The sequence below is a fragment of the Thunnus albacares genome, chromosome 7 (genome assembly GCF_914725855.1).
Source record: "Thunnus albacares chromosome 7, fThuAlb1.1, whole genome shotgun sequence".
NCBI classification, from domain to species: domain Eukaryota; kingdom Metazoa; phylum Chordata; class Actinopteri; order Scombriformes; family Scombridae; genus Thunnus; species Thunnus albacares.
The window spans coordinates 9,390,102-9,402,741 of NC_058112.1; the positions used below are offsets into that span (position 1 = coordinate 9,390,102).

General features: G+C 41.1%; 1 protein-coding gene across 1 annotated transcript; it reads right to left on the reverse strand.

Annotated features, from left to right (window-relative positions):
- Nucleotides 1-773: 773 nt before the first annotated feature.
- Nucleotides 774-12,311, reverse strand: mlycd (malonyl-CoA decarboxylase). Its single transcript, XM_044356818.1, has 5 exons — nt 11,690-12,311; nt 6,821-6,933; nt 6,535-6,691; nt 6,013-6,165; nt 774-1,752 (listed from the first exon to the last, which is right to left on the reverse strand). Exons 1-5 carry the CDS (start codon nt 12,233-12,235, stop codon nt 1,207-1,209), a joined length of 1,515 nt encoding a protein of 504 aa, XP_044212753.1. The 5' UTR covers nt 12,236-12,311; the 3' UTR covers nt 774-1,206.
- Nucleotides 12,312-12,640: the final 329 nt, after the last annotated feature.

The window sequence follows — 12,640 nt, forward strand, 5'->3', positions numbered from 1 at the left end:
TTTTCCATGTCCCCATGCACATCTGTGCATGGAGACGTATGGGTCTCTTTATTTTTGCCAATATCTCCGGAGACACTCAGACCGTCTCTCAAGGGCATCCTTTAAACAACTGTCCTTTTTATGCTTCTTTATTCTCCTCCCCCCTTCTTCACAACTGAACACCATCAATCTAGCCATTTACCTTAACTTTATTTCTCACTCCATTAGTTTCTAGGACACAGAGCGGCACAGGGAGAGAAAAGGGAGAGGGACAGACAGAGAGAGAGACAGGGAGTGTGACAAAAATGAAAAGAAAGTTTGGCTCCTTGGAGAGATAAAATGTAATTTCACAGTCAACTTGCTGTGATATATTATTTCACAACAATGGGGTGTGGGCTGATATGAGCCCTGCTTGGCACCTGTACAGAGCAGTTAGAACATCAGCGATGGCTCTCTGGAGAGGTTGGTGGTGTGTGTGCATGTCTGTGTGTGTGTGCAGGCAAAATTATTTGAAAATCACCTGAATGGAGGTACCAGAAGGGTCCGGCCCACTGGGTGTGAATGAGCACAGTCGACTGTAAAATGTAGTCATGATACATGGCAAAAAAATGTTTAGTTTAGAGTTATTTAATATGAAATAATATTTCCAGTCTGTGATTTCATGCCTTTGTGTATTGAGCTTTAGTGGGAATAGGCGTTGTAACAGCAGGTGTGTATAAACCTGACCCAAGAAAAAAAAAAAGACAAAATCCAATACTCTCCCAACATCTTTGCAGTGAGACAATTCAGCCAAATGAAAGAATCTAAACACCATTTATTCCAGTAGCTGCACTCACTCATAGCTCCTGCTTCACCATTACACACACTGTTATCCAGGAACATGGTAAGGCATTGATAGATGCCTCGTGCTTCATTAGCTACAGTCTCTCCACCTGTGAAGCCATAACACAATATGAAACAGCTTCAGCCAGAAACCCAATGCGGCAAAAAAACCCTAAGCTATGCATTAAATACAGCAGACGGGATGAATTCAAAAACAAGATCAACTGACGTCCATTCAGTGGTGCTTACGAAGCCGTCACTTTTTTTTATATTAGATGAATTGTCAAATATTTAAGACAAATCAAAAAAACAAAAGTTTGCCAGTCATTAGTATCATTGAAGTGCATTCAAACTTTCAGACCAATAGATCAAAGGTGTATTTATGGGTGTATCCTCATCTGTATCTCACAGTTTGCTGTTCTTTTGAAACTGGGACACCAGCCCCAGCACTTGCTCTGATGCCGTGATGACCTTATTCTGCAGGTAAAGTGCGCTGTTTGTAGACGTCTCATTCAGGAAGTAACGATAGTTCACCATGATGCCGCAAGAGTTCGCAACGCCCCTGGGACTGGTGTCAGCGTGCCAGTTGAGCCGCCACATGATGGCGCCGTTCTGCAGATGGAAGTTGGCCACCGGGTTGAGAGCGTAGCCTCGCCTCTTTTCCCCGTAGAGGTACCAGGCACAGAGCCGCATCAAGACGGGCTCCAGAACGCGGGTCAGACGCTCGGAGCGCATCCACTCACTGGTGCTGATAAGCTTGCGGAGGGCATCTATGGCCGGGGTCCCCGGGGCTGAGTCAGTGGCCTGCTCCACCTCCCTCCACTCCTGCTCAGAGAGGAGGTCGGAGCCGCGGCCTTCCTTCCTGTACTGGCTGAGGAGGCCTTGGAGCCAAGAGGAGAAGCCTGGGATGGGTGACAGGCTGGAGAACTGGGCCATGTGAGGGAACTCGCTCTGGAGGGATGAAAAATAAAGAAAAAAGTTTTTATATTTAAATCCACTTAAGAGAAACACTATAAAAAAGATGCAGAGTCATTTGCATACATAGAGAGACAATTCAGCATAGAATTGCCTGCCTTAACCAGCTTTAAGAGAAGAAAAGGAAAAACAAAAGAAAGAAAACTAGGAAAGGGATAGGGATGAGAAAACAAGGTAAGAGTATGAGGAAAACAGATGAGAGGAAGCAGAGATTTGATCCCCACTAGAATGCAAAGAGCTCCATTGTTGCAACAGTAGAAGTAAGGGAGATGAACACTCATCCTCAGTATCAAAACACAAAACAGAATTTTCTTGTGTGTGCTCAGGCCATTAGCTCCTCAGACAGGGACGGCATTACAAATCAACTCCATTGCTTTACGATCCTGCCCTGCTGATGGAGATGGATGATCCCCTCTCTCTCTCCTTCCCTCCCTCCCTCTTTATTCTATCCTCCTCCTCATCACTCCCTTGCACCCCACCTTTAATACCCGTCCTCTTCTCTCACTCTTCTCTCCTCCGAGTCTCTGTCTTGTCTAGACCACCCACACGCACACACACCCCCTACCCACCCACCCAGCCACCGACCCATCTTATAAGTTTACTTCCAACCCACTACACCCTGTCCTTTCGCCCAAAATACTCCCCCTTCTTCTCCGCCCATCTTCACGCTCCAGCATCTGGGTTGATAAGTGAAGGAGCGATGTGCTAGGCAGAGGAGTGAAAGGCTGCAGATGAAAGTAGAAGTGTCAGACAACCCCTGGAGGGACACACTGCTGTCTGTCTGCCTCTCTCGGCAACATTGTTTTCCTTTCTTCCTCCCTGCCCTTGTGTTTGTTCTCACTCTACTGTATCACCATCTCACCTTCTTCACTCCAACCTCTTCTTTTAACTACTGGGTGCCCCCATGTCGAGAATGGGCAGGGATGACAAAGAAAGAGAGTGGTGGAAATATGGATAAGGCCGGTAGGGAAGGTGAAAAAGGAACAGGAAGGAAAGGATATGGAGGAAGTGCCAGAGCTGTGCCCCAGGGTCCAATCGACAAAGACAAGCAAGACCTCCTCCCTTCATCTTAAATCATGACTGTGACCTGTTCTTTTCCACTCTATCATCTATCCATCATCATTGTGCTTCCTCTGTAGCTATGCTGCTCCTCTCTTCACCTTTACGTAAGGTAAAGCTCTATCAGAAAGCCAGGGCCTCTTCAGAATACAAGCGTGTGTTATGGTTTTGTGTAGCCCCGAGGGTAGAGCCTGGCACTTACACTGTCAGGGTCAGGGGTTCGATTCCCACTAGGGGCATAATAAATGGATACACTTGTGGAGTGTCCAGAAAAGGAATAAATGTCACACAAAAGTCACTTTACACTGCCCTACAAAGCCAAAATGCAGTGTATGTGCATTGATCAAAGCTGAATTAAGAATCTGAATTTTTGGCATCTGATCTACCAAACTAAAATCACTATGGATACAACATGTAAAATTTGGTTTTGGCTTGGTAATCTGCTCTAGAGGCCACAGTTGCACTTAACTGCACTGTATACCACAAGGAGTCAACCAACTATACATCTAAAGCAAGAGAGCTATATCAATTGAAAGCTAGCTGGTGAGGAAGACACAGGCTAGCCTTTGTTAAAGCTAAAACTAAATTTACTTGATTTTTTCCATAGCTGTTAACTGTAATTATAATAAAATATAATAATGTATAATTTTTGATCACCCAACATTTTGGTTATTCATTTTGTTATTCAAAATAACTATATGAGGCAGTAGCTGAACTCAAAAAGACAGCTAAACACCTGCTACAGCTAACTAGCTTAGCAGAGTATCAGAAAGTGCATTTCCATCATTGGTTTTTATTTTAAATGTGGGCATAAAAAAGGTTTTTACGTTTGGTTAAATGTGGACAAGTTAAGAAAATGCAAAAAAGTACAACAGCAACAAAGAATCGTGACGTACGTACAGGAAGCATGTGACTTAAATATCACTCAAGCTTCTGCTCTACTGAAGATTCGGAAAATGGTGGGAGATAAAAACACAGACTGTAACGTTCCTCAGATAAATACAATTTTAATTTTTTTGCACATTTTCCATGTGGTTTTCCATCGTTTGAGGTTTGACTAGTTCTTAATTACCACATTAATGCCTTAATAAAGGCATTGCAACCTTTCTATCCGTTTCTATCTTTCTATCTCAGCTTCACTGCTTTATAGTTACTGCTCTCCACTTTTGTAGGGCAGTGTAGGGAAGCTAAAAAGTAGCACACCTCTTTTTTTAGATGACTATTTTTTTCTTTAGAAAGACAACAAACATGAGAGGAGAAGATGTTGACATGCAACGCTAGTAGACCTCTTGGTGAAAACAACAATCACCGTCTGTAACCGTCTTTACAACACAGTATGATATAACCTACTTTCCAACCTCCGACATAAGCAGCCCTAATGCCAAAGCAAAAACAAAAAACAATATCTGCTGAGCTCACTGAACCCTATGTTGCCATTAAGTAAAAAGCTTGCAGCAATCCTGTTGTATGAATAACTAAAGTGGAAGCAGCTTAAAGCTCTGAAACCTGATTTTATGAGGATATACTATAAAGAGCTATTTCCCAGCTGTTGGGTAGAGTGGTTTTTGATGTTCCATTCAATGTTCCAATCATTTAACAAGTGCTAGCTGGAGTGGCTCGACATGAAGGGCTCTTCTGCGCTTATTGAGCGGGATGGATGAGATTTCATTACTGCCTGTTTAGTGACAGAGCAGATTTCATTACTGCTCTGTTTATGTGTGTACATTAATGTGTGTATAAGCAACTGCTAAAACAAGTGGGCAATTAATGCTTTAGCGCTGAGACTGAAAGACAAACTTAAACTTTTGAAAAGCAATCAAATCAAACAAAAATCTTGCCTGTCACAAATGTATTTCTTGCCAGAACACCGCCCTGCCAGCTGGGATGCACCTGAAGGCTACCATAGCTTTTTGATTGAACTTAGTATGCAAGTCATACAGAATGAAATATGTTGTTCCCAGGGTAGAGACAAAACACTTTTTGATACTACCCCATAGAGGAGGAGCTGAGGAGCTCTGCTGAAGTTAACAGCTGTGTCTCTGCATGTGTCGCGTGTGCTGTCGAGATAAAGTGTTATTATCCAGCTATTATGGAGAAAGACAATTTAAATGCTTAGATAACTGATGTTCACATAACCTTGCCTCTTCTCAACTCAAAATACTGAACTCCTCATTTTGGCATTAAAATCTCACATAATATAGCAAATATAGTTTAGTATCACAGAAAACTTTATAAGAGCATCACATCATTGTATATTACTATCACTGAATTTAAATTGTTGTTTTTCATATAAAATGGTGATTTCCTAAATTTTGTATAATTAGAAAAACAATGTGAAATGTATGCAGAGGTCAGTATTTGAAATGATGTAGTGCAAGAATGACTTCAGTTTTATTTATTGAATATGCTGTATTACTGTAAATAAGTAGATAATGAAGATTAGAGTTTGACTTTGACATACAGTAAATCCTACATTCATACAAGGCAAAATTATGTTTCCGATTTTACTTTACTGCATCAGTTTACTTTTTCTTTTCTGTATCGACCACAAAGTTTAGATATTTCTGTAAGTTACATAAAAATATAACATTAAACCACAACTTACATAAGGGTAACACTAAATACATTCCAAATGTAATCAAAAGGAAACAAATTACATTTCCTTTTCCAGATTATTTTTTCAAATTAATTAGCAATTATGTTGCAATGCTGATCACCAAAGTAATGATGCTAAAATAAGGAGAAATACTTGCAAAAACATGGTGTTTTCATTCAGTGATCTGTATGTTCAGTTATAGTTATTAGTTAAAACTTGTGCTAATTTGAAGTGGCTGTAGTCTGAGCATTTGATTTCGTGTTTTGCAATTTGTACAGAAGCACAGGATTTTGTGTTTCAGGAGAAGATTTTAGTAGTCAGTCAGTGTTTTGTACCTTAGACTTCTGTTGTGAAAACTGAGCAAAAGTGCTGTAATTGTAATTCTTTAGAATGTGTGTATCTGATGATCTCTCCAGCTCCCGCAATGAATATTAAAAAAGTAAACTAAAGGTAAACTGTCTTCAACTGTGATTAGCTTGTTTCTGGGATTCCACATCTATTTCTAGTTCCACAGTCAACCATAGACCACATTCTTGCTGACAAACATCCTAAACTATATCGTGCATCCCTCCTGCACCCACCTGCAGTTCCCGCACCACCCTCTTGATAAGGTAGTTGCCCAGCTCCACCCCTTGTAGACCAGCCTGGGTGGAGGAGATGGAGTAGAAGATGGCTGCATTGATCTTATTCACATCCTCCTCAACATCGAGGGTTCCAAACTCACGGACGATACTCTAAGAGAAAAACACATTTTTGTTGAGTCATCATCCAGACACAAACTTGCTGTTACTAGCTGAATAGCTCCAGTCAAGGCAGCAGTCTCAATACAATAAGCATTCAAACTATCTGAGAAATATATAATATATTTGAAATATCACAACCACCTTTTCCTCAATGTAAAGAAAAGGAAGTCTGCACTGTGGAGGTCGCTCCCAGAGGAAGATGCACTTTAAAAGGTCTCATGCATTGTTTTTAACAGAGCAATAACTCATTTGTCAGCTGAGAGGAGGAACAAAATAGTAAATCCCAGATGTTTAACTACCCTCGAAGGTGCGTTAAAGTCAGACAAACCATTACAGCAGCCTGCAGCTATAGCTTCTAACCTGAATGTTATCAGAGATGTCTTCAGTGAGGGCCACGTGCAGCACTACCAGGGGCTCTCCTGGCATGGCAGCATGGGTGAAGGCATAGCAACGACGGTATGGCCCCACTCTGCGCTTCAGGTCAGTCCAGTTCCTCACAGGGTGGACAGCTTCATACCTGGCAGAAGGTTTTTAGTTAGTGTTTCAGTGTTCATACTGTACTGTTTAATTGACATGTAAGAAAAGAGATTATGATGCAACAAAAGAGGAGGAGGAGGATATCATGAGGGAGTGTGGATGCCCTTACTGGCTGATCTTCTGCAGGATCTCACAGGGGGACTGCCAGGTGATTCGCTCCAGACGGAGAAGACCTACAGAGAACCACTCAGACAGCAAGCTCTTCAGTGTGCCATTCAGGTCCTTGGAGAGAAAAAAGGTGAGAATTTAGAATCACAACCATACTCACTTAATAACCTAAAAATCACCACATTCTTTCACTTGTTGAGAACCGCTCAGCGGCCAATCTGTCGGGAAAATGGAAGCAGAATCTTGACTTTGTATTTGATAAAACACTGGTGTGCAGGTAAACCTCAGAAGTACATGATCAATGAGAGAAAGAATGTCATTGTATCCACTATACCATTGAGCAATCTAAGTTCACTGTATCTATGGAGGAATTTATCTTATAAAGAAGAAACACTATAAAAGTATTCTGATGAAATTGCTGCTTTTATATGACCATTAAAATAACTAGAAAAACACACATTCTTTACAACCTCATGACCTCTTTTATTGAAAGAACTCACAAACTCTGTCCTATTGACTGACAGCGGAGTTGCTAAAGTTTGTCTGTAGGCTATGAACAATTCCATACCCTATATCTTACACACTGTGCGGGGTGTACAGTCCCCTGGCTGTCTGTATGCCGTTTGAATGTTTTCACATTATGAGTAATGATTTGTTTGAGCTTGCAATGGGTGTAGAGGAGGCACTTCAATAAACAACTTGCCATTTCAAAGCAGGCCTGTCCTCCTGCAAAGGTCAGACTTCATTTAAAGCAAATCTCTTGCAAACACACAAACAAAGTGCACACGGTGCATGCACGCAGACACACATAAATACAGCCTTATATTGGCTGTTCCATAGGATGACTTCACTGTGGGCCTATTTTAATGCCGTCTTGTCAGTCATAATAATAGCTAATACAAACAAGCTCAAGTACTGTCATGGTATAAAGGCCACTGGCTGAAATTCTGTATGAGCAACTATCAGAACCAAAACATACAAAATTTAAAATTCTTCCCCACATATACAGCAGACCCTGCATTATTCAACTCTATGGTTCAGAGGTTTCACGCTGGAAAAATCAGTTGAGTGAGGAGCAAATCAAAAGTAACCTTCAAAAAAAAAAAAAAAAGAAAAAAGTTCAGCACAACTTCCATCATTACTTCCCAATTTCTGCGATGTGTGTTTGTGTTGATGTGCATTTGTGCTCCTCAAACTTCACAAACTGCCTGGAGCAAAATAATCTATGATGGCCGATAATCCTGGCCCAGCATTTCTGTGGAAAATGCAGCACATCAACAACCCGTGAAAGCGCAGGCACTGCCTTAGGTAGCCAATTCTCACCCACACAATAGGAAGGCCAAACTGTAATGTGTACTCCATTGACCTAGCAGAAGATGAAGTCTTTTGAAATGGAAGGGTTATAGCACTCGAAGCCTCGGGTTAGGAGAAAGACGGCGGAAAAATAGGGAAGGGGGGAGAAGAAAATCCTGCACTCCATTAGAAAGAAAATGAAGCAACGCTTTTTGACACTGGAGCTGTATCAAAGCATTGAGGTGCTGATGCTTTGAGCTGATACAGCCTCTGCTACAAGGACCCTCTCTACCCTGAGCTGCAGTTATACTGTGATTATACAGAGCGATGAGGACTGCAGTGCCTGGAAGGAGCAGTCCGTCTATCCGAGGCCAAATGACCACTGTGTGCCAGTACCTTTACTCCAGTAGGCTGTATGCCACATGTCGCCTGACACTCTGTCTATGGGGGTCAAAAATAGTCTCACTGATACTTTATGTAATCCTCTAGGAGGAAAACGACGTCTCAAACTTGTCTTTATGTCTTTCATCAGAGCAGGTGGAGAAGAATAAAAAGGCCTGGAGGTGGAAGGAGTGAGGAGGAACATGAAAAATCAATTACTGCACAAAGAGAGATTAATCTAGCGTCAAATTGAAAGAGCCACTCTTGCAAGAAACACAGTAGCAGCAACCTTGCAAATTCCAAACTTTCATAACATTTGCAATTTTAGAAATTTTATTATTTTTTCCTTCTATGATTCATCTTTTCTTTTGATTGCCACTTTTCTCTCCCCCTGGTATACACTATCAATACAGCGACTAAAAGCTTCATATTTACCATGACCTTTTCTCGTTTTCAGCTCAATCAATTCTGGCAATAACAACACGCAGAGATTGCTGTGCACCACCAAGACCAAGGTGGTCAGCACCGAGTACAAGTGTGGACCCTGTAGGTAGCTTAGACCTTTTTAAACTACAAAAGGGTCCCAGTGGGTCTGGGTTATTGAGATTAAATGCATCTGTACCACCTCTCAGCAGGAATAAAATAGATATTGAGCAGGACAGGAGAGGCTACAAGTACATAAACTGATCATAAAGGTAACAGATAACCTCTTTCACTGTATCATCAATCAGTGTCCAAAGAAAGCACATACTGTACCATTAAAATTAAGTTTTCTTTAAATGGGTCCTTATGTGCTCAAGTGGGGGCAGTTTTAGCTTTTAATGGCGCACACATCCACATTTTGATTAATGCATCTCTCAGAGACAAGTTTACAAATCTGCAGTTTGCATTTCATCTAGTTTGTTTGAGAAAAGTGGACACAACTTGGCAACTATGGTATTTGGTTTAGATTAGGCCATCATATCACAAAACACTGTGTAAAGCATATTTCCTGATGTTATGTTATGAAGCTTGTATGTGGTTTGGATTACCTCAACATCTACACACTATGGGGGTTTTCTGCTTATAGTTTCAATAAAACAACTGCTGGTGACCTCTGACACACAAACAGCAATTCTCCAGCACACAAGCTTATACAAAGCCGCAGCAAAGCAACAATATCATGCCAACTCAGTATGAATCTTGCTTAGAGATTCAGCCAACGTAGAGAATATGAACCAGATCGATGGCAAACCTGCATTTATGCCCTTATTCTGCCTAGCTAATCAGGGGTCAAATGGCCAAGGACTGTATACACATTGTTATTGACAGTGAAATTAGCATTATATTTAGAGCTGCAACAATTAGCCAGTTAATTGATTGACAGAAAATTAATCACCAACTATTTTGATAATCGATTAATCACCTTGAGTCATTTTTAAGAATAAAATGCCAAAATTCTCTGGTTCCAGCTTCTTAAGCTTGAATATGTTCTAGTTTATTTAGTCCTCTATGATAGTAAACTGAATCTTTGGGTTGTGGACTGTTGGTCGGGACAAAACAAGACATTTGACATTTTATATCTAATCAATTAATTGAGAAAATATTTGGTTAATTGATAATCAAAATAGTCGTTAGTTGCAGCCCTAGTAATATTGTGCATCAGATAACTTCACTTATTAAATCTACCCACATGCATCTATTACTCCATTATGGTTTAAAGAAATTATTTGCAAATACACTGTCTTGTGTTTATGAGAGGTGCAGATAATACACAAGCATCAATAGTTCTGTAATCTTGTAACTGTCATGATAAATACTTGATAAATATATATACATACACACACATATGGTATATACTGTATATGGACAACTAAGTACTGCAGTTTCTATCTTGCTTGCCCTCACTGACAAGCATCTGGTGGTAGGCTCTAATTCCACTGCATAACAAGCAAAGTGAAGTGTCTGAATCACACGTATAAGTTGCTCTTCTGTAGCTTGTAAGTGTTGCAAACAGTAATAAGTGCACCGCTTTAGCTACGGTTAAAAAAGGGACTAGTAGAACATTCATCTTCACATTGCTTTAGTTTAGGTGCCAAGAAAGTACTTGAATGTGCAACCTTTGATGCCCTCTAATTATAAGCCCCTCTCTTTGGCATGTTATTAAAAGAGTTATCCTGTCAAATTACTCGATCTCTGCACTGAATAAGTGAGTATGTATTAATATCAAAACATCTATAGTACATTTTCATACTTTTTATATATCTGAAAAAAGTCACCAGGCCTTAGAAACTTGGTTGAGAAAGGTGCAGTGAGGGTCTAAATTAAATGCGCAGCCCACAGTGTTCATTTGTATTCCTGAACAAACTAGGTGCATGGATTAACATGACATCAAGCTTGCCATCTGAAAAATATTCCACTCTTATCCCACAGTGTGCATGAAAACTGCTGCACTCCAGTGCTGAACTGAATTGAAAATTGTAAATACAGTTGACTGGATATGAATGACTGAACAGTGAAGTGGAAAGGGTGGCATTTCTGAAAAATAATTTTGCCCAAAATGTGCCATTAAGGGGACAAAGAGCAAGGGAGCTCTGTGTGATGGAAAATGTGTATTTTTTCCACTGCCTTTTTCTTTCAATTGTGTTTTTTTTTCATTCAAAATATTCATTGCATGCTTGATTTATATTCAGCTCTCTCACTTTGTTGCTGCTTGCCTCTTCATATATAGAATGGATCATAGAACAACAAGAGATTTCCAACACTACTGTTGTACTTTAAGTTGGTCTGCCTGAGCAAGGCAAAAGGGAAATGTGAAGGATGCAGCTCTGAAATTAAGCTTAATAATGTCTTGTGCCAAACAAGCTCTGACTAACTTATTGGAAAAAATATCATAAACAATGAGGAAATTAAAATAGATATACAAGTTATTTCTTCAGTAGGGGTGAGGAAGGATAACTGGGGTAAAGTTCATTACCACTCAAGCTGTGATGAAATGTGAGCCATGTGATGACGGCAAAGCTGCGAGTGTATTTAGTTCCTCTGTGGGGGGGTTAGTTGTTGAAGCAGCTACACTCTTTATATTTTTATACTTCTATAATATTGTACACACTGTCTCCGAATTACAATACTCAGGCAACTGTGCTAAACGTCTAAACGCGAACGGCACTACTTGACACATGAGGGCACCCGTAGAAAATGTAAACATAGGCATTACCCTGATGTGTGGGCTCTCGATAGCTTTAGATGAGATAATTTCGAGCACATCGGCTCTGAGATCCACCAGAAACTTCACTCCCCCCTCGACCCTGCTTATATGGTTGAGCAACTGTCTGTAACGGGGGGTCAAGTTGTAGCGCAGTCTGTCTTCAACTTGCAAAATGGTCGCCAAGTCCCTTAGCTGGGTGTCCAGTAGCTTTCCGGCGAGCTCCGACACACTTTTGTGATCCACCCCGAAATCTTGCGACAGCTTCGCCAGGAAACCGAGTTTGTCTTCCTTCTCTAGACCTCTGTAGAAGTGCATGAACTCCACGCTGCTGGATTCAGGAGGAGGGGGGGATTTGTCTCTCGTCTCGTATGTGGGTAAAGGTGCAACGACCCTCGCTAGTATCTCCTCCATGCCCGTCACACCGCCACGAACTGGGGTAGAGTAGCAGCGCCGGACGCTGAAGTCCGAGGCCTTCAGAGCTGCTTTAAGGACAGCCCGGTGTCGCCAGCACCTCACACTGTTACGAAGAACATAGATTACAGGGTGGGATATCATCGCCGGGAGGGAGGTCAGCTGTCTGTTTGAACCGCGACCAGTAAGCACATAGCAGAGAACCGTTTCCGGGTATCTTAAAGAGACAGTACAGCTGTCATGGCAACAAGGTCAGGGGTTCATGACAGTATTTAAAGGCCCCTCCACTCAAAAATATGTTTTTCTTCTTGTTCCTATAGTTGAATATTTGAGCTTCACTGTGCAGAATAATATGTGTGCAGAGTTTGAGGCTAGAAGGTTGTTTTCACATTCATCTGCTGTAAGTAGAGTTTCACTGGGAAACCTTGAAATGTTTTCCAGTGACACACTCATCAACATCATAAAAACTACCTTGCAGTGACTCATCGAATGGACAAATCAGCAGATTTGACCTTTGTGACCAAAGGTGTAACAATATGATGATAAGAA

Bases quoted from the DNA above. Each gene is read 5' to 3' on its own strand.
- mlycd (XM_044356818.1), bottom strand. From the start codon at position 12,235: ATGATATCCCACCCTGTAATCTATGTTCTTCGTAACAGTGTGAGGTGC. The intron at 6,934-11,689 runs GTAATGCCTATG...TTTCTCTCCAAG, and splicing joins TCGAGAGCCCACACATCAGG to GACCTGAATGGCACACTGAA. The intron at 6,166-6,534 runs GTTAGAAGCTAT...TTTTTCTCTTAG, and splicing joins ACATCTCTGATAACATTCAG to AGTATCGTCCGTGAGTTTGG.